Source organism: Pongo abelii, chromosome 8, assembly GCF_028885655.2.
Source record: "Pongo abelii isolate AG06213 chromosome 8, NHGRI_mPonAbe1-v2.0_pri, whole genome shotgun sequence".
Classification (NCBI taxonomy): Eukaryota; Metazoa; Chordata; class Mammalia; order Primates; family Hominidae; genus Pongo; species Pongo abelii.
The window spans coordinates 84,081,653-84,105,599 of record NC_071993.2 but is presented as its reverse complement, the minus strand read 5'-3'; the positions used below and the strand labels follow the sequence as shown (position 1 = coordinate 84,105,599).

Genomic DNA, 23,947 nt, shown 5'->3' with positions numbered 1-23,947 from the left:
TTTTTTTTTTTTTTTTGGAGACAGAGTCTCGCTCTGTCTCCCAGGCTGGAGAGCAGTGGTGCGATCTCAGCTCACTGCAACCTCCACCTACTGGGTTCAAGTGATTTTCCTGCCTCAGCCTCCCAAGTAGCTGGGATTACAGGTACGTGCCACCATGCCCGGCTAATTTTTTGTAGTTTTAGTAGAGACGGGGTTTCACCGTGTTAGCCAGGATGGTCTCGATCTCCTGACCTCGTGATCTGCCCACCTTGGCCTTCCAAAGTGCTGGAATTACAGATGTGAGCCACCGCGCCCGGCCGGTTCGTCATACTTTTTATAATTGTTACTGAATATGTTATGTCAGTTCTTTTTAAAGCACATTGAATAAATAAAAGACTTTATTAGGATTAGAAATAAACGTAACAAAGAACACTGTCTAAATATAATCTTTCATGCTAAAAAATACATCACGATGGTGGTTCTGTGGCCCAACCAAGAATACTAGCAAGTATAAGATCCTGGAGGACAGACTATAAAATACCTGGACTCCTCAAGGGCCTTTTACTTGCACTGAGCAATGCAGATGTAGAGTGTTCAGGATAAAATGAGGCAATCTGGAGCCAGATGGCCAGTTACTCTGCCACTTACAAGCTGTGTCCCCGGGGGTGAGTTACTCATGCTCTCTGTGCCTCAGTTTCTTCATTTTTTTTCTTTTTTTTTTTTGAGATAGGGTCTCACTCTCTTGCCCAGACTGGAGTGCAGTGGCGCAATCTCGGCTCACCGCAACCTCTGCCTCCCAGGCTCAAGAGATTCTCCTGCCTCAGCCTCCCAAGTAGCTGGGATTACAGGCTTGCACCACTACCACTTGGCTAATTTTTGTATTTTTAGTAGAGACAGGGTTTCACCATGTTGGCCAGGCTGGTCTCGAACTTCTGATCTCAAATGATCCACCCACCTTGGCCTCCCAAAGTGCTGGGATTACAGGTGTGAGCCACCATGCCCGGCCTCTTCATCTTTTTAATGGGGTTAACAAATTATTTCATAGGAATATTGTGAACTGTAAACAACTTAATACTGCTAAATCACTTAGAATAGTTCCAGGCACATAATAGGAGCTCAAAATTAGCTGTTTTCACCACCACCGTAAGTGTTACCACCATTATATCTCCTGACACTGAAGGTATCTAGTGAATAGCATTCCATTTATGTAATGAGCACTGTCTAATCTGGATCACACACAGTAATGTGTCTTAAGTACATTAGCCATACCAGACAGTTGCTTTCAATAATTACATCAGAAGAAATGAAAGCACCATGCTATTACATTCATCACAGACAATCAGGCTTCAGTTTAGACTCATCCCTTTATTTATTAACTCCTATTTGGAGAGGAATGGAATGTTTCCAAGCACAGGTGTTGCTCTCAGACAATCTGACACACACAAATCTGAGCTTATAAAACAAATACATTAGATGTTGACTGACCAATACACACCAAGCTTCCAGTGAGAGTTGCCTTAAATCGGTAGTTACTAACTAAAGGTACACCTTAGAATTGTCAGGGGACCCTTAAAAATACACATGCCCAAGAACCCAGACATGGAAATTCTGATTCTGCAGGCATCTTGCTTTTAAAAGAGCCACAGGTAATTCCAGTGGGCACCCCCAGTTAAGAATACTGACTATGAATCAGTGGCTTTCAACCTTGGGTGCATTTAGAATTGCATGCCCAGGCTCTACACAGGCCAGAGAAATCAGGAACTGAGCAATCATCTTTTTCAAAGTTCTCCAGGTGGCCGGGCATGGCGGCTCACACCTATAATCCCAGCACTTTGGAAGGACAAGCTGGGCGGATCACTTGAGGTCAGGAGTTCGCGGCAAGCCTGGGCAACATGGCAAAATTCCGTCTCTACTAAAAAATACAAAAATTAGCCGGGCATGGTGGCACATGCCTGTAATTCCAGCTACTAGGGAGGCTGAGGCACAAGAATCACTTGAACCCAGGAGGTGGAGGTTGCAGTGAGCTGAGTTTAAGCCACTGCACTCCAGCCTGAGTGATAGAGTGAGACTCTGTCTCACACACACACACACACACACACACACACACACACACCCCCCAAAGTTCTCCAAGTGATGCTCATAAGTGGTCCGGATTGAGTCATTGCTTTAAATAAAAAGATCTTTTGACAAATCCAAGACATGACTTCATTTACATATACATTTTCAAAAACATATCTTCAGGTGAGTTTTGGCTAACAGAATTCTTTCATGTTTTCTGATGAAATTATTGCTGTGGAAAGGCTACATTTTCAAATTTATAAATACAGAGTTAGAGGGATGAAAGACAAAAACTAATGATTTTGTGTCACTTAATTCTAATAGAAAATGTTTAAATGCATTTCTGAAGTAAAGGGAAGGTAAAAGAATGGGAAGTTCATGATAACCTGTAACAAAAGAGTCTATTCTTGACTGTCCAGGAGGGAATTAAGTGGATTACGGACTAAGTACTCAGGCTCAACAGGGGGTGGGGATGGCTCCACCTCTCCCACTCCCCTCCCCCAGCTCTGGCCTCAACATGTGCCTTCAGCCAGCACAGGTCCCTAGAAGGTGAGGTGGCAGGCCTGCTGCACTAATCACCCTGGGTCTCAACTACACTTTAACTGTGGTTAATATGCAAACTGATTAATCAGCAGGATAATAAAGAGGCAACTTACTTTGTATGAGTGAGGTCTACTCATTGAAAAAGAGAAGTGTATGAGAGTTCATTTTTACTCATTTTTCACCTTTACTTGTCAGGGCAAATTTAAATGGGCAATCACAGTGCAGTTTTAAATCTGACAGTAAGTTATATGTCCTTGCTTTGGGAATTCTAAATATTGAAAACTTCTTTCATGCTTTCCAACAAAATTATTACTGTGGAAGAGCTATATTTTGAACATTATAAATACAAAATTAGAGAAATGAAAAACAGAAACTAATAATTTTGTCATTTAATCCTAAAGTGTTTAAATGCACTTCTGAAATAAATGCTTCCCGTGAGTCTTGCACAGTGTATCTAGACACTTCTGTCTGCCAGCTTCTTCTTTGAGGAATTAGCCTTTTCCTTCTCCTCTATATCTATAATTTTATTTATATATAATAATAGACAGAGGTGCATTCGCTTTTTTAGTCTCAAAACTACAGACTTAAAAAGTTAATGCACCTCTTTCAGGATTTTTCCTCTTTCCTCCAAGTTACTATTTTGAAATTGTTCACACAAATGAAAAAGTTGAAAAATTGTATAAAAAATACCCATGTACCTTCCACCTAGATTCAACAATTAACATTGCTATATTTGCTTTAACTTTATCCACATGCATTTTGGCTGAACTATTTGGAAATAAATAGTTGAATTAATGATTGCTTAATTCTGGAAAACTTCAGCATGCATACCTCAATATTCTCTGAGTAGGTTCAATAAGTAGCAGCGATAAGCTAAGAAAATTATCAATGCTAAAATTATCACTGCTAAGAAAATTATCAATGATTTCCTACATACACAGATATCTCCAAGACATTTTCAAATGCCCCCAAGAGTCCCTAAAATGTCTTTATGACTTTCATTTCCCGCTCCAAAATCTCCTGCCAATTTATTCTGGATTTGCATGGATCCGAGTAGTGTTATATTAAACATAATAAGTAGTGCTTATTAAACATGCTGGTTCCACAAGGAATGCCTATGTAGGTATTCTGTGCTCATTAAAGACAGCAACTTTCTGTTTCTACATTAACAACTTAAAGTTTATTTTGAAAGATTTTCAGGTGTCCTATGCTCTCCTTTCCTCTGATGGGTCTATAGAAGTGTTCATGATGTCCACAGAGGTATTTTTGAGTTGGATGCAACAACTGACTACAAGAGCATCAGTTTCATCTCAAAAATTATCTTTGTCTTCTATTTCTGTTCACAAATCCTTAGTTCTGAGTAAATGCTGCCCCCCCAGTCTACCTGAGTAAGTAGGTCTTGGTAATAGCTAATAGGCAATGGTGTGAGAACCCTCAGAAGCCATTTTATAGCACCACAAACACTTGCATTTTACTTCAACATGGATGTGCAGAAGTTGGGTGGTAGAGTAACAATGGTGGTAATGGTGGTGGTAGCAGTGGTGGAGGTGATAGTGATGATGGTAAGGTCATGGCGATAGTGGTGGTTGTTCCAATTTCAGGCCCTTGACCCGTAGCAAGTTAATATGCAGAAATATAAGCCACAATTAGGTTTGATCAGAAATTCCCTGGCACAGGCTTTCTACATTAGCAAAGTGTCATTGATACCTGGGGAGTCTCCTTTCACCTGTGATTTTACATTTTGTGGGGTTTCCTTAGAGTGTAGAGAATAACAGGCATTTTTATACTTATAAGTGGTATCAATATCTCCACTGCCATCTCATTTCAATTGGGAATATGAAAAGAACAGGATTATAGACTAAGATAATGACCACAGCCAACCAAGCAGAAAATTTCAACCAATTCCTGGCAACACCTTATACCCAAAAACTTAGTTTCATTATTTGAGACAAGTGCTTTCTCTAGTGTTAATACTCATTTAAAACCCATGACATGCTATTGCACTGACATGGTTTGGCTGTGTCCCCACCCAAATCTCATCTTGAATTGTAGCTCCCACAATTCTCACCTGTTGTGGGAGGGACCTGGTGGGAGGTAATTGAATCATAGGGGCAGGTCTTTCCCATGCTGTTCTCGTGATACTGAATAAGTCTCACAAGATCTGATGGTTTTATAAGGGGGAGTTACCCTGCACAAGTTCTCTTCTTGTGTGCCACCATGTAGGATGTCCCTTGCTCTTCCACCATGATTGTGAGGCCTCCCCAGCCATGTGGAACTGTGAGTCAATTAAACCTCTTTTCTTTATAAATTACCCAGTGTCTGGTATGTCTTTATTAGCAGTGTGAGAACAGACTAATACATGCACCTATAATCATTTTTTTTTTTTTTTGACAGAGTCTCGCTCTGTCGTCCAGGCTGGAGTACAGTGGCGCGATCTTGGCTCACTGCAAACTCTGCCTCCCAGGTTCAAGCAATTATCCTGCCTCAGCCTCCCAAGTAGCTGAGATTACAGGCGCCCACCACCACACCTGGCTAATTTTTGTATTTTTAGTAGAAACGGGGTTTCACCACGTTGGCCAGGCTGGTCATGAACTCCTGACCTTAAGTGATCTGCCCACCTTGGCCTTCCAAAGTGCTGGGATTACAAGCGTGACCCACCATGCCCAGCCTATAATCATTTTTAAAAGAGTTTTTTTGTCTGACCAAACACTGAATAACCACTGTATTCACCTCTGTAAAGCCCGCTTGTTAAGAATGTTCTAGAGAGTAAAAAGTAATACAATATGTATTGTAGGTCCCTATGAAGTACAACACACATGTGTATGTCTAGACATCAGCATCTGCAGACATGTGGGAGTCCCAAAAGTCTACCTATTGCTTAACCTCTAACTTGGCTATGATATGTGACTATCACTTATTCATCTGCTCTATTTCGTCTTCATTGTGCAGTGAGTCAAAAAGCCCAGCATGATTTCACCAATTATTTACATTGTTTAAATATTATAAGCCACCTTTAAAAGTTTTATTGTCCAGACAGTTTCATCTATCATTAAATCACTACTGTGCATACTTAAAGCCAGGTATTATCTGTGTAGTAATTATTCCAGGACCATCCTGAGCCCACAGGCAGGAAGACTGTGCTACTGGAACTTCTTATAGTAACCCACTATCTATTCAACCACAATTATTGGAAGAAAAAAATTACACAAACACTAAATGCATGTAGCAGAGATTCTGGTAGAAAGCAAAATACTATCACATCTTTAGACACCCATCAAAGGCAGCTTTGAAGCTAAGGGAACAAAAAATGACCAGTCTCATCTTTACTTACTAAAAACAATTCTAACAAATTCCAACATAGATACACAGTTTGTTTAGCAAAATACAACATTCAGCCTGGGTGCGGTGGTTCACACCTGTAATCCCAGCACTTTGGGAGGCCGAGGCGGGTGTATCACTTAAGGTCAGGAGTTCTAGACCAGCCTGGCCAACATGGTGAAACCCCGTCTCTACTAAAAATACAAAAATTAGCTGGGTGTGGTGGTGCGCCTGTAGTCCCAGCTACTTAGGAGGCTGAGGCATGAGAATCACTTGAGCCCAGGAGGCAGAGGCTGCAGTGAGCTGAGATCATGCCACTGCACTTCAGCCTCGGTGACAGAGACTCTGTCTCCAAAAACAAACAAAAACATTCATGAGGTTAATATCAGCAACTTCAGCTACCAATGATTATTAACTCTCCTTTTAAAAAATTGAAATAGATTTGACCTAGAGAAGAGAAAGGTAACTACACATTTCCTAGGACTTTCTGAGTTCCTCTCCAATATTCCTGTCTTCCTCACCTGCAGAAGATAGGAATATTTCTGCTTATAGTACAACTTACTTTTTTTAACTGGCTAGTACCAGAAGATTTACAAATGTAAAATCAAACATGCAGAAATATATTTTTTGTCACAAGACAAAGAGCTTGATTAAATCATACAAATGTAAGTTTAATGGTCAAAGGCTATTTTGAAAAGAATGAATACCTGCTCTTTGGATGGCACAAGGAGTTCTTCAATCATCATGCTGTCCCGTGCATAGGAGCTTCTGTTCAAGGTGTAAGACCTATCCGAACTGAAGGAGCGGAGGCTGTTGTATTTACAGTTAACCATTCAACAGTGGTAGATGATGATGAGATGAATAAAAAAAAATTAATGCATGCAACTTTAAGAACAGGCAAGATGGCTAAAAATATTAACAAAAGTTGTTCTTGAAAGGACATAGTGAAAAGTAAAATCCCTTGTATTTGAGAAAATGTCTTCAGTGTTGACAACCTTATGATTAGAATTTGTTTAAAATTAGGCCAATTTTGAGAATATGAAATGCATGAAAACTTTGGATGTTTCACTATGAAGTTGAACCGACATGACAATTGAGAAGAACCAGATGATTCTAGATAGTTGATAGATTTTTCTAGGACGAGATCTTATGTTAGAATGTCTCCTCTTTCTGGTCTATGTCTACTTGACATGTGCTATTGATAAGAATTATGTCTACTTTAAATGGGTCTGTTTATAAATCTTTGGGACTTACTGAGAACTCTGGTTTGTTGTTGCTACTCATAGAAAACATCAAGAAGGAAGTAGTGTTATGGATACAGTTTGCATGATCCTCTTTGCCATCCTCCTGGCTTTGAGGAAACATTCATATTCCCTGCATGGTTATTTGGTCTTTTCTGCAAATATTCTTTCTTTATTCTACTGTTGTCTTTCTGGCTCCTTCAACTGTTCTTTCCGGCCACTGTCAAGTCCTCCACATGGCCCTTGAACTTCTCAGATGCAGGTACCCTGATGCCCTGATATGTCATCATCACAGTGACCTCTAAACTAAAACTCAGTAGAGTCAGGGCCCTTGGGAGAACAGTTCTGCCATGTCACTCTCATGACCTTGCATGTATTCACATAAGTCATACAGGCAAAGACCGGAATTGAAGCTAATCTGAGTCTTCACAGAACACCCTGTGATCTTCCAGGAACTCAGAGGATGGAGGTTGGTGAGGAGCTTCCACGAGATCATCTGCTACTCACCTCCCCGTCTCACCTGGGAGGCTGTCATGAGATAGCTTTCATCACTTCCTCTTTCTAATGATGTATGAGGCTTCCTATTCTGCTCTCCTTGGAATAGAGCTGCAGAATATAAAATCATTTAGCTGAAGTCTAGAATTGGCTCCTCAGCAATGGGGTATCCCATAACTAGCATTGTAGACATCCAGCCCCTTTTGTTTTGGTGTCCTTTTAGGTGTAGGGGACAAGGATCATGAGAAGCCAGCACCTTTCACTTCTCCCTTTCACTGCCTATATAATTAAAAAACCATCTGGATCTAAAAGTGGCTTCTTGTATCTTTACCAGTTGAACCAGCCAGACTTTGGCTTTGGCCTTGCCTTTTGGGTGCTTGATGGGGAAATGAACAAAGAAGATATACATAAGAGGTAAATAAATGATTCTTTGCATGAAACAATTTCTTTTCCCCACTGCCTGCTATACTAAAGAAAATCAGAAAGTGGGTATCCTTTTATCAAGGTACAGAGCCTCCTGATATTAGAGGCCTCATTCTAAGTGTCTACACAGATAGGTACGTACATTCTTCTAGGATTGGAGCCTTCACTTTTATCAGAATCTCAGATGGACCTCTGTTATCCCCAAACAACCATCATTCTGCAGTCATTATTTAGCGTATTCAGCAAAACTTACTAAAAGACCATTATAAGCGTAATTCCTGCACAGAGGAACTTATCCAGTAAGCCACATGACTCTGGCCACTTGCACAGTCAGACCCTCCGTGCCCAATCATGGGACCCATTATTCTCTTTTTTCCCCAGTTTCAATTGCAAGCCCTTCTTCTGCCATTCCTGTTTCTATTCTCTTACCTTCTCTCAAATACAGTGGAAGCTTCCTAAGAGCAGGAATTCTCTAACTCAACACTGTCCAACCGAACTTTATCCTACGAAGGGGATGTGCTAAATCTGAGCTATCCAACAACAGTGGCTACTGAGAACTTGAAATGTGGCTGGTGTGAACGAACAAATGAATTTAATTAATTTTAATTTAAGTAACTATAGGCGGCCAGTGGCTACATTATTAGTGCAGCTTCTAAATACTCATAACAATGTTAAATTTTGCTCCAGTGGTGTAATTTGAAAGTTGCTGGCTGCTCTCTGCATTAGACATTCATTTCTTCAAATTATAGTCCCCATGGCATGATATGTTAACATTGGTGGTGTATGAAACAGTTTTCTATGTGGACAAACACTTAAAAGTTTTAAAAAATAATTACCTATTCATTTTAATTTCATTTTTAAATGTATCTAAACTTTGTTGATACTTCTTAAATATCTCCTCCTTCTTTTAATTTCTCTATGAGTGCCAACTGCAAAACAGAGCCCAGAATTGGGAGCTATCAACAGAAAGGCCTAAAGATGTCTTCATTTTGCATAATGTCTAAAGTTCCTACTTCTGATCATTCCAGACCAATTTAAATTAGACATATGGAGTCAATTAAATCCATCAAGTTTCACTCTAAATCCTTAATACTTTGAAGTATTTTCAGCCTAAAATTAAAGATTATTTGCATGGGGATCTAGAAACCATTAAATTGTTTTTAACTAAGGCCAACTATTTGTAGCCATCAGTACACCCTAAGTGTTAAATATAGGAAGTGTTAGAAAAACATGCCTCAGAATTCCAAATTTATACTAATTTACCTAGCACAACTCAAATAAAACAGCAACCAGCAAACAAACAGCCCTTCACATCAGGACTTTTTCTTCAAACCCAGTGAAATTTCTTTAATTACTTCATGCACTATACAAAACTTGTTAAGGGAAAGAAATTCCTTAAGTATTTGGTCAATTTTGCGTAAGTAATATTTATTATATACTTTCTAGTTTTCTTAAAATCACAAAAGTTTTACTGATGTTTCTAAAGCTTTTGAGCAGAAAAAAAGAAAGCACATCGCAGCACATCACAGCACATCACATTACAATGCCAAAGAAAATAAAAATGAGAGCATGAGCCAGGAGAGGGAAGAGAAACACTATAAAAGTGCCATGTCTTCTTACCTTATCTTGGGACTATTTTAAAGTAATTTTAGGAAAAAAAAAACAGAAGAAATAGAAAGCAAAAAATCAGACAGGGAAAAAAGAAAAAAAAATATTATGGTTGAATGAGTTACACATTTAATGTATTCCTTTTAAAATGTTACACTCAGAATATATTTTACTTGATAATACTCTAACGATGTGCTTAAAAATATTGACTTTATAGATTTTTAAAAAATATTTGCCTCTGAGCATAACATGAGTCATCAAAGTAAAAAAAATGAGTTACATATAATAGCAACAAATAATAGTGCAATCAAAATTAGAAGTGTGAAAGCCTTGGAATTATATTAAGAAAAAAATGACAGTGTGATATTCTGGTTTCCTATGTCACTGGAGGTCAGCTACTACAGTTTTCTACATAAAAATGATTGATCACAAAATGTGTCATATATTATCAGAAGAACAGAAGGCAAGCTAGTTATTGGATTTCAAAAGCTATAAATCTCTACAATTTAAACAAGATCTACAGGATCTCAAGAACCTTAAAGGTTCTACATATTTTCCATTTTAACTTGTTGCTATCTTTGATCGCCTAAAATATTGCATTTTTTTTTAAAGTTATTTTTCCTCTTCCTGTTAATGGCACCTGCTACAATAAGACTTTAAGGCCTTTTATAAATGTATTTATAAGGCAAAAGTTCTACCAAGCTATATGAGTTTCAAATTCCTACTAAAAAAAGACTAGAAGAAAAATCAATTCAATATCCATACTGGCCACACCAACTACACTGAGAATAAACTCCAGGGTTTACTTTGTGGGAAGTGCCATTTACTATTAGACAATGAAACTTTTTACAACAGATCCTTAAACTATAGGAAAATGTCCTCAGGGCTCTGGCTTAGAAGGTTTAATTATTAGCTTTAAAATAACTTGACTGTCAGCAAACACTGTTAATCCACACTAGGGCAAAGAAATCTCCAAATTCTGCACAAGGTTCTGTTTCTTTCAACTAGTTTAAGAAAAGTTTGAGTCAAGGTTTTCCCATACAGAAGTTTTCCACTTCAGTTGTAAGAACTGAATTTGTCACCATTCCTGTCTGTGACTTTTGGTAAATCACTGTTATACTTCTAACATGTCTCTTGCAAACAAAATAATGGAACAGTTTTAGAAGAGATACTCAAACACTTGGTGGACAACTTTAATAAACAATATAATTTTTTTTCAAAAATGCTCTCTTTTAATCATGAATTATTATTTCAATAAAAAAGAGAGAATAGTGAACGATCTATACACATATTTCTTACTTATTAGCAAATAATATTTTCTTTCAATATGGAACAAAACTTAATTTTGAAATATGTGACTCAGATTGGTTCTCCCAGTTTTGTCAGTGAGCTCTTTTGCTACTGTGCTGGAAGCATGACTGCAAAGTGGGGAAAAAAAAGAACACATAATTAACATGTTCAATCACATGAAATTAACAACTGCAAACCACAAAAGAAAATAGCAGAGCATGTGTATTTGCGTCGAGAACATTTTGCTAAATTCACATCTTCATCCAAAGAACACATTTTGGGATAATGTGAAAAATGAACATGATTTTGATTTATGACAAATCATGGTTGTTTTAAATTAACTATGAAAGACAGCAACAATGAAGTACCTGGCAGAACGTGCTCCGAGACTAAAGCCCATGTAACCCTCTGCAGGCAGGGAATCATCACCCAATTCCTTAAGGTCCTGTGGCCCAAGATACTTGTCTGTGTCCCCCGTCATTGCATCTTCACCTGCAGATGTAGAGAGCAAGCCCACATCAAAAGCTTCCCTTTTGAAAGTGTCAGCTGTGGAGAAAATCACTCCTTTGGTTATCAGCAAATCCCCCATTATCTCATATTCACCTTCCCCTATCCCCTGGATAATTTTTGTAACTCCCATTTAGAAGGAAAAGGTATAGGTAAAGGTTAGTACACAATTTCAAGAGTGAATTTAAGTAGCGGAAACAACTCCTGGTATTAAGTACAAATCTTAAAACATTACCCCTATCCCTTTGCTTCCCCGTAAGCCTCAGCTGACTAGAAAGGTGGATGTTTTATGTCAGTTATAGTTTTCCTCACCTCACCTCACCTCACCCACGATGAGGGCAGCTTGTTTGAATGGACATGGATTACAAAATAAGAACCACCTCTTCATTACTGTTCTTGAAATTATATGTGGGAAGGAAACAGACATTAAAAAAAAAAACAAAACTGGTTTTCTCACACACAGGATTTCAGTTTGGGGCTTATGTAAGAAACCAGCAAGTTATGTGAACTATAACATGCTTGGTTGGAGAGCCTTGGAACACATCAATTTTGAAATGCTTCTAAACCTATCAAATTAACAACAGCCCAACTGTCCCAATGCTTGAAATCTACATGGAAAGCAACACAGCCTTCTCCAGAGATAATATGGGTGCTTTAGCACTTTGAAAGGACTATATAAATTGCTCTTTAATTATCAAGACAAAGAGTTAATTATGTGAAATACTTTTACCAGCTACGTATGCAAAACATGACCTCACATGGAAAAACCACATTCCAAGAGTGACAAGGCAGGTTTTTCAATTGTCTTTTGCCCTCTGGGACATTTCCCATCCTTCTCAAAAGGTAGCACAGGCTGCAGAAAAGTTCCTTCCCCACACAGGCAAACTCTTACCCTCTTTCTGGACACAAGCTTCGCTGGCCAAGAGATTGCAAAAGTGTACATGTTGTGTTTTCTCAAAGGTAAGTGATTCATTCCCCCAGATATATTTTCCAATTCCTACATTCGGTACTGTTTACATTTTCCATTCATTTAAACTCAGGAAACCGCAAGAGCTCAGCTTTTAAACTACCAATCAAGTCTAAAAATACACTGTCAACTACTGTTTTTGCAAATGTAAAAACTAAACAGATCAACTTTCTACTGCTGCTACCCAGTACCACGAGATTATTTTAAGTAACTATTTACGGCTGGGCTATTTGCACATTCACTGCATCTCAAACAAAAACAGCACACACCAAGTACAACTCAAAGATCTTACTCTGCGGTAAAGCCATTTCCACTAGGCTTGGATGATCAAATGTTTTCCTGATGTTTCCAGGAATTCCTTAAGCAGTGATTTAGAATCAACCTCCAAACCAGCTCAAGCAAACCAATCCCTGGTTTGTATCCACTCTCTTCACCACCGCTGAATTCCTCTCAGCATCTTGATATCCTCGTAGGCAATTGAGGAATTATACATCTTTCCCCACTCAGAGTTCGAAGATTTTCAAAATTTCAGGTCCCCCAAAAAATCTTTTTAAAAAAAACCCACTTAATTGAGATTAAGATCCTTTTGACCACTCCGCAGACATCCTTTTAAAGCTCCTTCTGATTGGATTAAAAACTCCTCTGGCAAGCCTCTAGCAGGACAGAATGGTGACATAAATGCAAGCCCCTGAGTTATTTGTATGTAAATATGAGGACTGCTCCGGTGTAGACTTTCGGTAATTTGATACCAATGCGCGTTGCCTAGTCGGGTAACCGAGACAGCCTTCACGTAGGGAGAGAGAGCGAAGTGCTACATTTAATTAGGAGGTGATTCTTCTCAAATATGAATGAAGAAACAGCCAACCCAGGTAGAGGAAAAACATTAGAAGAAAACAAAGCAGTAGCCCAGGCAGGGAGTGGCACAGAGCTCCAGGCAAACTTTCAACTTTGTTCTCAGCTGGGAACGCTGGGAGCCTCAGTTATTTATGGTCCCTGTCAGGTGGAAGGAGGGGAAAAAGAGAGAGGGAGGGCCTGCCCTTGAGTTGAGGTTGTGAAACTGGGGCTAAGGAACGCAGCAGTGATTCCCATAACTCTCCAAGAAGCACTTTGCAATACACTAATTGCCGCTCCTTTTTATCAAGAGTTTGAAGAAGGGAGCAGAAGTGAGACAAGTTGGAAAAAGCAAATGGGTGTTCTGCTTTATTTTTGGCCCAAGTTCTTTCAACTATTTAATATGGAGGGACTCACTGGTGCTCCTTCGAGAGGTCCCTGGAGGAAGTGCAAAGCAAAGGGAGAACTGGGGTTGGCTGGAGAGGCCTTTGTTGCCCCAGATAGGAGGCAGGACTGAGGTCTGTCACTTTGCTGTTACATTGTTTCTTTCCCTCTGCACTAGTGGCCTTCCTTCTCAGCTGCTCCACCCTGTTTATGTTGGCAGTGAAGGAAAAAACTAGCAGGACTTCCCCATCTTCCATCTGGGTACACTGGAAAGGCCATTTCAATTGCTGTTTTTTTTTTTTTTTTTTTTTTTTTGCTTCCCTTCAGCCCCCACCACCCCCGAGAATAGCTGGAGAATTGGGCTCAAAAGTAAAGGGTTTAGAAACTGTCTTGCTGAAGTAAGCACTCCTTTATAAGAGCACATCTATCCCCTTGGAATGTTACCTAAATATACAGGAATCTGAATCTGTAGAACCGACAAAATAGGGGAAAAAATCTGTTTTCCCTGGATACATGCATAGATGAATGGATAAATGCATGATTCATATAATATTAGGATGCTGTGACACCTGGTGCTTTACTCTGATCAGCCTGGCTGTAATCAACATGGGAAATACATGGAAATAGAAGGGAAGTCATTTATAATGTCTGGAACATATTGAAAACTATTCCCAAGCAGAGAATAATTTCCAACTCTAAAGAATAGAAGGGGAAGTCTTGTTTAAAGAGAAATGTCTGAATGTTCATCGACTTTTTAAGTCTGCATTTCGAATCCAAACTACAGAACTGAGCAAAGCCTTATTCAAATACTGTCATTCATTCCAATTTCTCAGCAAGGCCTATGATGCAATGTTCCTTCCACTGACTTCTTGGCTATTTTTCCTTCTTGGCTATTCTTCCACACCCACTTTCCCTCCTGTTATACAGAATTTTTTCAGTCCCTAGAAGTCCTTAAACTCTTTAGACTTTGAGCCTTTACTAGGGTGTATTCTCTTGATGGAACCTTTATCGTTTTTTCCAGACGAACTTCTCTAATCTTTGACTCTTTCTAGAAGCCCTCGCACCCTCTACTCACCATTAGGTGTCCCTCATCAGAATGTATTGCCAGTAAACACATCTGCTTAGTCTTTCCCATTGGCTGGTGAGATCCCCTAAGTTAGGAGCCATATTCTTCCTGGTCCAGGTATATTGGAAGTTCTCATAAATAATCTTGGAATCCATGACTGATAATAAATATAAGTTATTTTTATTTTTATCTTTTAAATCTACATGTCATGGCAACTTAGCACTCTTTTCAAATATTATGTTAAATGACTAGTATACAGTAAAATTTCAATGAAAGTAAGTTTCCATTATTCTTTAGCCACACTTCTTAGACTTCAGAAATGGTCACTATGAAACCAAAAGAAGTCTGGGGTAGGGGTGGGAGTTGTCAACACACTTGGCCAAAGATTAATGAAAATAAAATAGCCTTATAACATTAAGTAATTATCCAACTTAGCATTTTAGAATGGTGAGAACATTTCTTAAAAGACATGGAATTTAGAAATAAAAGCAATGGTATTCTTTTAATGCTGTTTTCCACAGTAGGTGCTCTAGGTTCAAATCCAAGCTGTACCATGTATTGATTGGGTGACCTTTGAAATACCATTTAACTGCTCTGAGTCATAGTTCCAACCTCTATAAAACTGGGGGTAATAAGTCTGCCTCTACCCTCAAGCCTCCTGGGGAGATTTAAATGAAATAATGCACAAAGTAAGGGCTTAATCAGCACGATTACTATTATTCTGTAGCACAATTTTTTCCAATGCCCAAATATCTGAATGCATGAACTCAAATAGCATTTAAATTGCTACTATTTATACTGGTAAAGGCAAAATCCAATCACAGCAGTAAAGTGTCCCTGTTCTCCATTACTTATAAGCCAGGCACTGTGTTAGGTAATCACAAAATTTGTTGATGGAATGAATGAATGAACAATAACAACAACAAAGTTCATTCACACTCCTTTCAATAAACAAAACATTCTATCATTATTATATAGTACAACACACTACTGTACCAAAGATTAGAAAGGAATGAGATGAATTGTATTGTGTGATTTGTTAACTTTCTCTAATCCACTATATAATCCAAACACATTTCGGCTAGTGGCAGCTTCTAACAGATGTGTATAAGCCAACCAAGGTAATTTTATTAAAAGATGGCATGCATTTTATATCAGATATATTTAGCTTAAAAATGTTACCAAGAGTCACATATTTTCACTTACTAAAAAGGAGTTGTGTAGGTTTATGTTTTCTAAAGGTATTTGGTGCAGTGAAATAATATTTGTGTTATAGAGGAATTTGACTATTTTTAGGCAAAGAGGATTTTGGTAGCTCGTCTTTAAAATGCCCCCCTCACCCCTACCTCCAATGAACTATGTTTCCTTCTATTCATGTCCTTGCCTAGTACCCCTACTTGAATCTGGGTTGGCTGAAATTTTGAACAGTAAAATTTGGCAAAGTGATTTTGAATGAATGAGTTTGTGTTCAAAGAAAACTTGCAGACTCCTCAAGTCTCTTGAAACAGTGGTTTGGGGGAAGCCAGTCCCAATGTAAGTAATCTGACTATGATGATAGCACCATGTTATAAAGAAGCTCAAGGTGGCCATATGGAGAGGCTGCTTAGAACCAGGGAAAGGAGAGACAGAAAGAGAGTCAGAGAGAGAGAGAGAGAGAGAGAAATGCCCAGCCAACGCTCAGCTGTCGCTGCCATCCTAGCTGAGGTGTCAGACCTTTGAATGAAGACACCATCTTGGACATCTGGTCATGTTCCTCCACCTCAGCTGCTGACTGCAATCTCATAAAAGATCCCAAGACTCAGCTGAGCCCCGGTTAACTCACAGAACCAAGGGAGATAATAAGACCTTAAATCACTGAGTTTAGGGGAGGCTGTAATTTTGTAATAGCTAAGCAAAACAAAAATGAGAAATGACAAGGTCCAAAGGTAAACCAAAGAGGTCACACTCTGGTTGCCTAATGTATCACTAATAAATTAGAGTTAGCTCTGTAGTGCATTAAATGATGTGTATACACAAAGCCCAGGAGCACAGTGGCAAATGCCATTAGAGAAGGCCTCACTTAGTATTGACTTGATGCATTTCAAAACTTTTATCTTGAGCACTGATGTTCTTATTGTTAATCTACATCTGTCAATAAATTATCAGAGCCTACAAAATATTTAAAAAGAATACAAAACTCCCCAAATCTACCTGATCCCACCACTAACCAATTAATAAAAGCAGTTCAGAGGCATTTTACTTCAACTACTCAGCAATCTCCTCTTCCTAGTCCTCCCTACATCATGACTAGGCTGAAAGAAGAGATTTCCTACAACATAATCAACCATTCAAAGATCTGTCAACTTTGTCTGCCAGGAAAACAATACAAAATAGAAACAAGAACAAAGGAGAGAAAGAGAGTATATTAAATGACTATCAGGACTGTGGTGGGCCAAATAGGTGTACCCTCATTCCTTTTTAGATTCCAAGTCAGTGGTCCAGTACATGGTGTAATATACCCAACCCAACATCCTCACAATCTTTCATTATGCCCCCTAATGATCCTTTTTCATGTCGAATAAAGGAAATAGTTATTGGCCTAATATTTAAAAGTGTTTTCTTATCCTAGAAGTTATTTTCTCTTCTTTTCTTCCCCCACCCGATGTACTTTTCTTCTAATCTCTTTCCACCTTAAGACCATCACCAAGGAAAACTTCTGTCACTTTTCCATGAACTGAAAGCTGTTTTCCCATCTGGCTGGAGACTTCAGTCATAAAGTTCCTTAAGATAAGGATACCAAATTGTATTGTTAGAAACTTTGCTCAGAAGTGTTTAATTCTGCTGTAAAATACAGAATCTCCCATTATAAAGTTTAAATTAATAGTTAATAGTACAGACCAAATAGTACAACCCTCCAAATTACATGGGATTAAAAAAGATTAGAAAGAATAAAGAGAAACAGTGTCTCTATACTCTACTGATTTACTAGGAGTTGATTTCTTAATAGAACTCAGCAAATAGTCTAATACACAAGAGATTAATGATAAACTTGACTTAAATTTACTGTTGCTTATCCTTTGAAAAGTGATTTTCTTTGATCATACAGCAAAGAGAGGAAATGAAAACTATTGGGAAAATAAATCCTTTATTTCTAGTCAGCATTACAGAACAGTAGAATCAGATCAATTATAATTAACACTAATATTTTTTGAGCATTTACTATGTTTTAGGCACTGTGTTTGGTGTTTTATATGTATTATTTCATTTAATTCTCATAATCTTATAAAACAGAATTGTTATTTCCATTTCAAAATACAACACAGTTTAGAGTGGTGGAATAAATACTCCAAGATTACTTAGAATATAGAGAAAATAGGATTCAAAATCAGTTGCTGTCACTCTAGAGCCCTTCTTTTAACTACCACAGTGGGCTGGCCATACAAAACTTAAGATACTATTGAATGAATATTACATTCGTAATCAAAATGTAAGCTTCTTGAGGGCAAGGGGGCTTTGTCTGTTTTGCTTCATATCATTGCCCAGAACAGAACCTGGCACATAGTAGGTGCTCAATAAATGTGGAATGAAAGAAAGAGCAGTGATTGTCTTTCAAAATGGGAACTATATTTACCGGGGCAAAGAGGAGGGAGACTTACTTTTCACCGTAAACTCTTGTACCTTGGGAATTTTGTACCATGTGCATCTATTACCTATTCAAAAAATGAATAAAATTAACAAAATAAAACAAAACAAAATATAGGGACCACAGATAAGTCATATAAGCTTTATGTTCCATCCACCAGAAACAGTATTGTCACTTACATAAGTCTGCCATGTAGATACGAAGATGTGTATGTGTACCAGTGGATATCCAGCAATCAAGCAGAGGGAATGCTCAATATTTTGATATTCTACCTTACATGCCACTTTAAGAGATGGAACAGAAAAAGTGAAGTAACAAGGCAGGAAGAAGGAGATGCACACTATTAATGTGGTACTTCTAGTAGTTTCAGGGGTACGTGTGCAGGTTTGTTACATGGGAAAACTGCATGTCACAGGGGTTTGGTGTACTGGTTATTTCATCATCCAGGTAATAAGCATAGTATCCGATAGGTAGTTTTTCTTTTTTCTTTCTTTTTTTTTTTTTTTTTTTTTTTTTGAGACGGAGTCTTGCTCTTTCACCCAGACTGGAGTGCAGTGGCACGATCTCGGCTCACTGCAGGCTCTGCCCCCCAGGGTTCAAACCATTCTCCTGCCTCAGCCTCCCGCGTAGCTGGGACTACAGGCGCCCACCACCTCACCCGGCTAATTTTTTGTATTTTTAGTAGAGACGGGGTTTCACCATGTTAGCCAGGATGGTCTCGATCTCCTGACCTCGTGATCCGCCCACCTCGGCCTCCCAAAGTGCTGGGATTACAGGCGTAAGCCACCGCACCTGGCCACCGATAGGTAGTTTTTCAATCCTCACCTTTCTCCTACCCTCCACCCCCAAGTAGGCCTTGGTGTCTGTTGCTCCCTTCTTTTTTTTTTGGAGACACAGTCTCACTCTATCGCCCAGGCTGGAGTGCAGTAGCATAATCTTGGCTCACTGCAACCTCTGCCTACTGGGTTCAAGTGATTAGCCGGCCTCAGCCTCCCGAGTAGCTGGGATTACAGGCACCCGCCACCACGCCCAGCTAAGTTTTGTGTTTTTAGTAGAGACAGGGTTCCACCATATTGGCCAGGCTGGTGTTGCACTCCTGACCTCAGATGATTCGACCTCCCAAAGTGCTGGGATTATAGACATGAGCCACTGCGTCCAGCAAAGATTTATATCTCATTCAACATTTAGACAATAAATTCTCAGCGTAGAGAATCCAAATGACGTATTTGCTCACATTACTTTTCCCTTGATCTCCTGATATTTTCATTCTCAAAAGAACAAGGAAGCAGGAGTAAGAAAAAGAAATATGGTAGGATTAGGATCCTGATCCCTCAAACTTGGATTCTAAAAGTCTAATTCTAGCCCAGAGTTACAGAATAGTTGATGGGAACATTAGTTAGATGCCAGATCTGCATGTATTTCTCCTTTCATTTTTCAGTTTGGAGCAGGAGCTCGTGTTAAGTAAGGTTTCCTGTGAATATTCTGAGAGGCGATAAAAAGCAGGAGGTGGTGTTTGGAGGATGGAATTGTGCCATCTACTTCAGGAGATTCCTGCGTGTAGCCCAGGAACTTCTGTGTCGGGCTGGAGGACCTGCAAGCCTTGCAGTGGAGGTGCTGCAAGCCCAGCTCATCTCTGTACCTTCTGGCAGGACTGGAGGCTCAGAGAAAAATTGACAGTCCCATGCTCAAGGTATAGAATAGAGTGAGCATTTAATTCCTGCTCCCTTCACTCTCCACCTCTCCTCTCAGTAGGAAGAAGGAGAGGATTATTTAGGGGGTGGGAGAGAGGGTCTTCACTTTAACCCTTTGTTTGCCATCATATGCTGGCCATGGTTGTCATTCTTTGAAAACATAAAATAAGTGCTAGGGTATACTTTAGATATGGTTTGGCTCTGTGTCCCCACCAAATCTCATGTTGAATTGTCATCCCCAGTGTTGGAGATGGGGCCTGGTGGGAGGTGGTTGGATCACGTGGGTGGATTCTCATGAATGGGTTAGCACCATCCCCTTGGAGCTGTTCTCGTGATAGTGAGTGAGTGAGTTATCATGAGATGTGGTTGTTTTAAGGTGAGGGGCACCTCCCCTTCCTCTCTCTTCCTCCTGCACCGGCCTTGTAAAGTACCGGCTCCGCCTTTGCCTTCCCCTATGATTGTAAGTTTCCTGGGGCCTCCTCAGAAGCAGAAGCTGCTATGCTTCCTGTACGGCCTGCAGAACCATGAGCCAATTAAACCTCTTTTCCTTATAAATTACCCAGTTTCAGGTATTTCTTTATAGCAGTGTGAGAATGGACTAATACAACTTTCTGGCTTTCCTTCTGAAAATGGGTGGTAATTATGGATTAAGTTGAGAAAATAGTTAAATAAGCATTGGGTAAACTAGGTAAATTAAGAAGGCCGAAGAAGCGTGTTCTCATTTTAAGAGGTGCATGCGCCTCCTATGGGACGGCCATCAGCAGTATTCTGCCTTCCTTTCCCTAGTTCTAGGTGCTCATGAGAGCCTGGCATTGTAGGTGGCCAAAAAAGAATCAGGTTTGAATGACAAAGTTTGCACACCTCTGAAAGAAGAGCAAACTGCCATTATTCATTCCACAGAACAAATGCCTCTGCTTAAGCTGTTTTTTTGAGTACAAACTCAGTTTGATTCTTTTTCTACCTATTCATAGAAAAACCTGAATTGTATTTCCTTTCTGAGATGGGTTTGTTTATTAACCCAACCAAGATCACATAGCACATTTTTCATTGCTCCACCTGGAAAGGTTCCAACACTGAGTCATGCATGCTTACTTTAGAAACTATATCTAGCCTGGATTAAGGAGCAGTAAAGTGCTATACAGGTTTTAAAAAGAAGCACATTTAGCCACAAAGAACAGAATAAAGAGAATTCAGGTTTTTTCCTATGAAGAGACAGAAAAAGACAATGTTGGGACAGACTCTAAAATTTCTTCATATTCTTTCTTATTAGTACTCCTTAACTCAGATACAGAAATTCCTTTAGTCCTCTAAGTAAGATCAAACACCATACTGACTTGGTTAAAGGAGCACTGAAGTCTAAAGACAGAATGCAGGTAGGAAGAAGTACAAGATTACTTATACTGTTCTCATTATCTAAAATCTAAGCCACTTGTGAAGAAGACTAGACAATGAACTAATTGCTAGCCACAAACTAGCCCTGGAAAATCAGGCACAAAAATGTTCGTTCTCACTTGCAGAGAAACTAGGTAGCTAAATTCAAGGTGGCAGTGTCATGACAGCTGGTTTGTCCTATTCATTCTTCCTTAGCTATTTGTCTAGCTTCAACCCCAAATCCAGACTTCATTATTCTCGCCTCTTCATTGCCTAGGCATACAAGGACCATGAGTACAATACAGGAACACATTAATCACTGTTCCCAGGTATAAAGAAGTACCAGGCTCGTGTATAAACAGCGATTTTCTTTCCCTTACACCCAAATTGCCTATCATTGTGCCTGGCAATAAACACCCATTTATTGGTTTGTTTTGTATTTCCAACCTATACCCCAGAGATGTGTACACACAAGGCAAAGACACATGAGGCCTGTCCTCAGTTCTCATTCTCACTGGGGTTCTGACTCGCCCCTCCCTATTGGGACATCTTTCCCGGGCTCCTCTCACTCCTCTTGCTCCTAGCTCCCTGTGCACCGCCTTGTCTTCCCCTTGCTTATTCATTCTCACTGTTGTGTTCTCTGAGCTAATGAGATGGCTACAGGATGGTCACATTAGGACAACCTTCCACAGGAAGCAGGTCAGACTTTTCAGGTAGATGGAAGGGACAGACATGATTTAGGGGGAAAAAATATTCAAAATTACAATTTGTTTGGGGCAAATAAAAAAAAAACCCACAACAGCCTGTTGTTTGCAGTTAAACAAGCACACAATTCCTTGGCATCTGTTAAATATTTCACAGGCTGCTCTAGCTGCTCACTCTATCATAGCTTCTTGGAGGAAAAAAATACACTCGCTATGACCTTCCCTACCTACACTAGAACTCTTATCTTCTGTGTCTATATCCAGGATATTCCTTATGGCATGGCAGCTGCTGAGGTCACCAAGGATTCCCATACCCCTTATTTTGTTTTGTTGTTGTTTGAGATGAAGTCTTGCTCTGTCGCCCAGGCTGGAGTGCAGTGGTATGAACTCGGCTCACTGCAACCTCTGCCTCCTGGGTTCAAGTGAGTCTCCTGTCTCAGCCTCCTGAGTAGCTGGGATTACAGGTACCCACCACCACGCCTGGCTACTTTTTGTATTTTTAGTAGAGACAGGGTTTCGCCATGTTGGCCAGGCTGATCTCAAACTCCTGACCTCAGGTGATCCATCTGCCTCACCCTCCCAAAGTACTGGGATTACAGGTGTGAGCCACCGTACCCGGCCTCCTATACCACTTGTGCTCCTTTGATTGGAGCTTTCTAGGAAAGTTCCTCCCAGGCTTCCTCTAGCACCCACTCCTCAGGCTTTCTCCCCTTCGTCCTTCACCACTCCCTCTCCATGTCCATTAGCATTCTTCTTCCTCTTATGTGTGCCCAGAGTTTTCTAGAACCACTTCTCTTCCTCCTTGTGTACTGCCCTGGGACCTCATCCGGTACCTGGTGTCTGCACCCTTGTCCCCACTCCTGTGTGCTGAGCTCTCCTGTGGGGGCCTGTGCTTTCCTGTCTCTGACACTTTGACCAACAAGTTTTCTAAATATGAAACACCTCTTCCCAATCCCCATCCTTCTACCCATGCAAAATTTCTGTGTGTCCAAATCCTATCTGTTCTTTAAAATGCCTTTAAAGTTTGTTTCTGAGGTCTTTAATAATCTCCCTGTCTTTTTGATTTTCTTGTCACTTGATCTGTTATTATCTCATGGCGCCTGATATGGTTTGGATGTTTGTGCCCTCCAAATCACATGTTGAAATTTGAGCCCCAGTGTTGGAGGTAGGGCCTTGTGGAATGTATTTGGATCACAGGGGCAGATCCCTCATGAATGGCTGGATGCCCTCCTTGTTGTAATGAGTGAGTACTCACTCTGTTTGTCCACACAACAGCTAGTTGGTTAAAGAGCCTGCCACCTCCTCCTCTCTCTCTTGCTCCCTCTCTTGCCATGTGACATTCCTGCTCCCCCTTCTCCTTCTGCCATGAATAGAAGCTTCCTGAGGCCTCACCAGAAGCCAAGCAGATGCTGGTGCTATGCTTGTACAACCTGTAGAACCATGAGCCAAATAAACCTCATATATATATAAATTATCCAGTCTCAGGTATTTCTTTCTAGCAGTGCAAAACAGACTAACACAGAATCTCGAGTAGAAAGTCTAAGCCAAAAAATTCTAAACGCAAATTCCAGTTTCCGTAACTGTGTGAACTTGAAAAAATATCTTAAACTCCTTGAGACTGACTCCTTAATATAATTAGGACTAACAGTACTTCAAATTAGGGTATTAAATTAGGACATAATGGAAATTAGGTGTAAAAATAGTATTAATAATGCTGTTGAATACTTTCAGAGAAGTAACAAAGATAAAGCACCAAGTAAGTAACATTTCCTGAGTTCTTACCACATGCCAAGTTCCAGGCTAAATGCTTTTTACATATGTCATTATATATACTTTGAAGGTCTATCCC

General features: G+C 39.7%; 1 protein-coding gene across 29 annotated transcripts in view; it reads right to left on the bottom strand.

The window, feature by feature from the left end:
- ANK3 (ankyrin 3) overlaps positions 1-23,947 on the bottom strand; it is a 701,719-nt gene that overhangs the window by 101,064 nt on the left and 576,708 nt on the right. For 14 of the 29 annotated variants that reach the window (XM_054521780.2, XM_054521785.2, XM_054521783.2 and 11 more), the window contains 3 exons: positions 18,346-18,399; positions 11,324-11,447; positions 6,606-6,708 (listed from right to left, as the gene is read on the bottom strand). In XM_054521780.2, the coding sequence (XP_054377755.2) occupies positions 6,606-6,708; positions 11,324-11,447; positions 18,346-18,399 (281 nt within the window). 29 annotated transcript variants of the gene reach the window in all.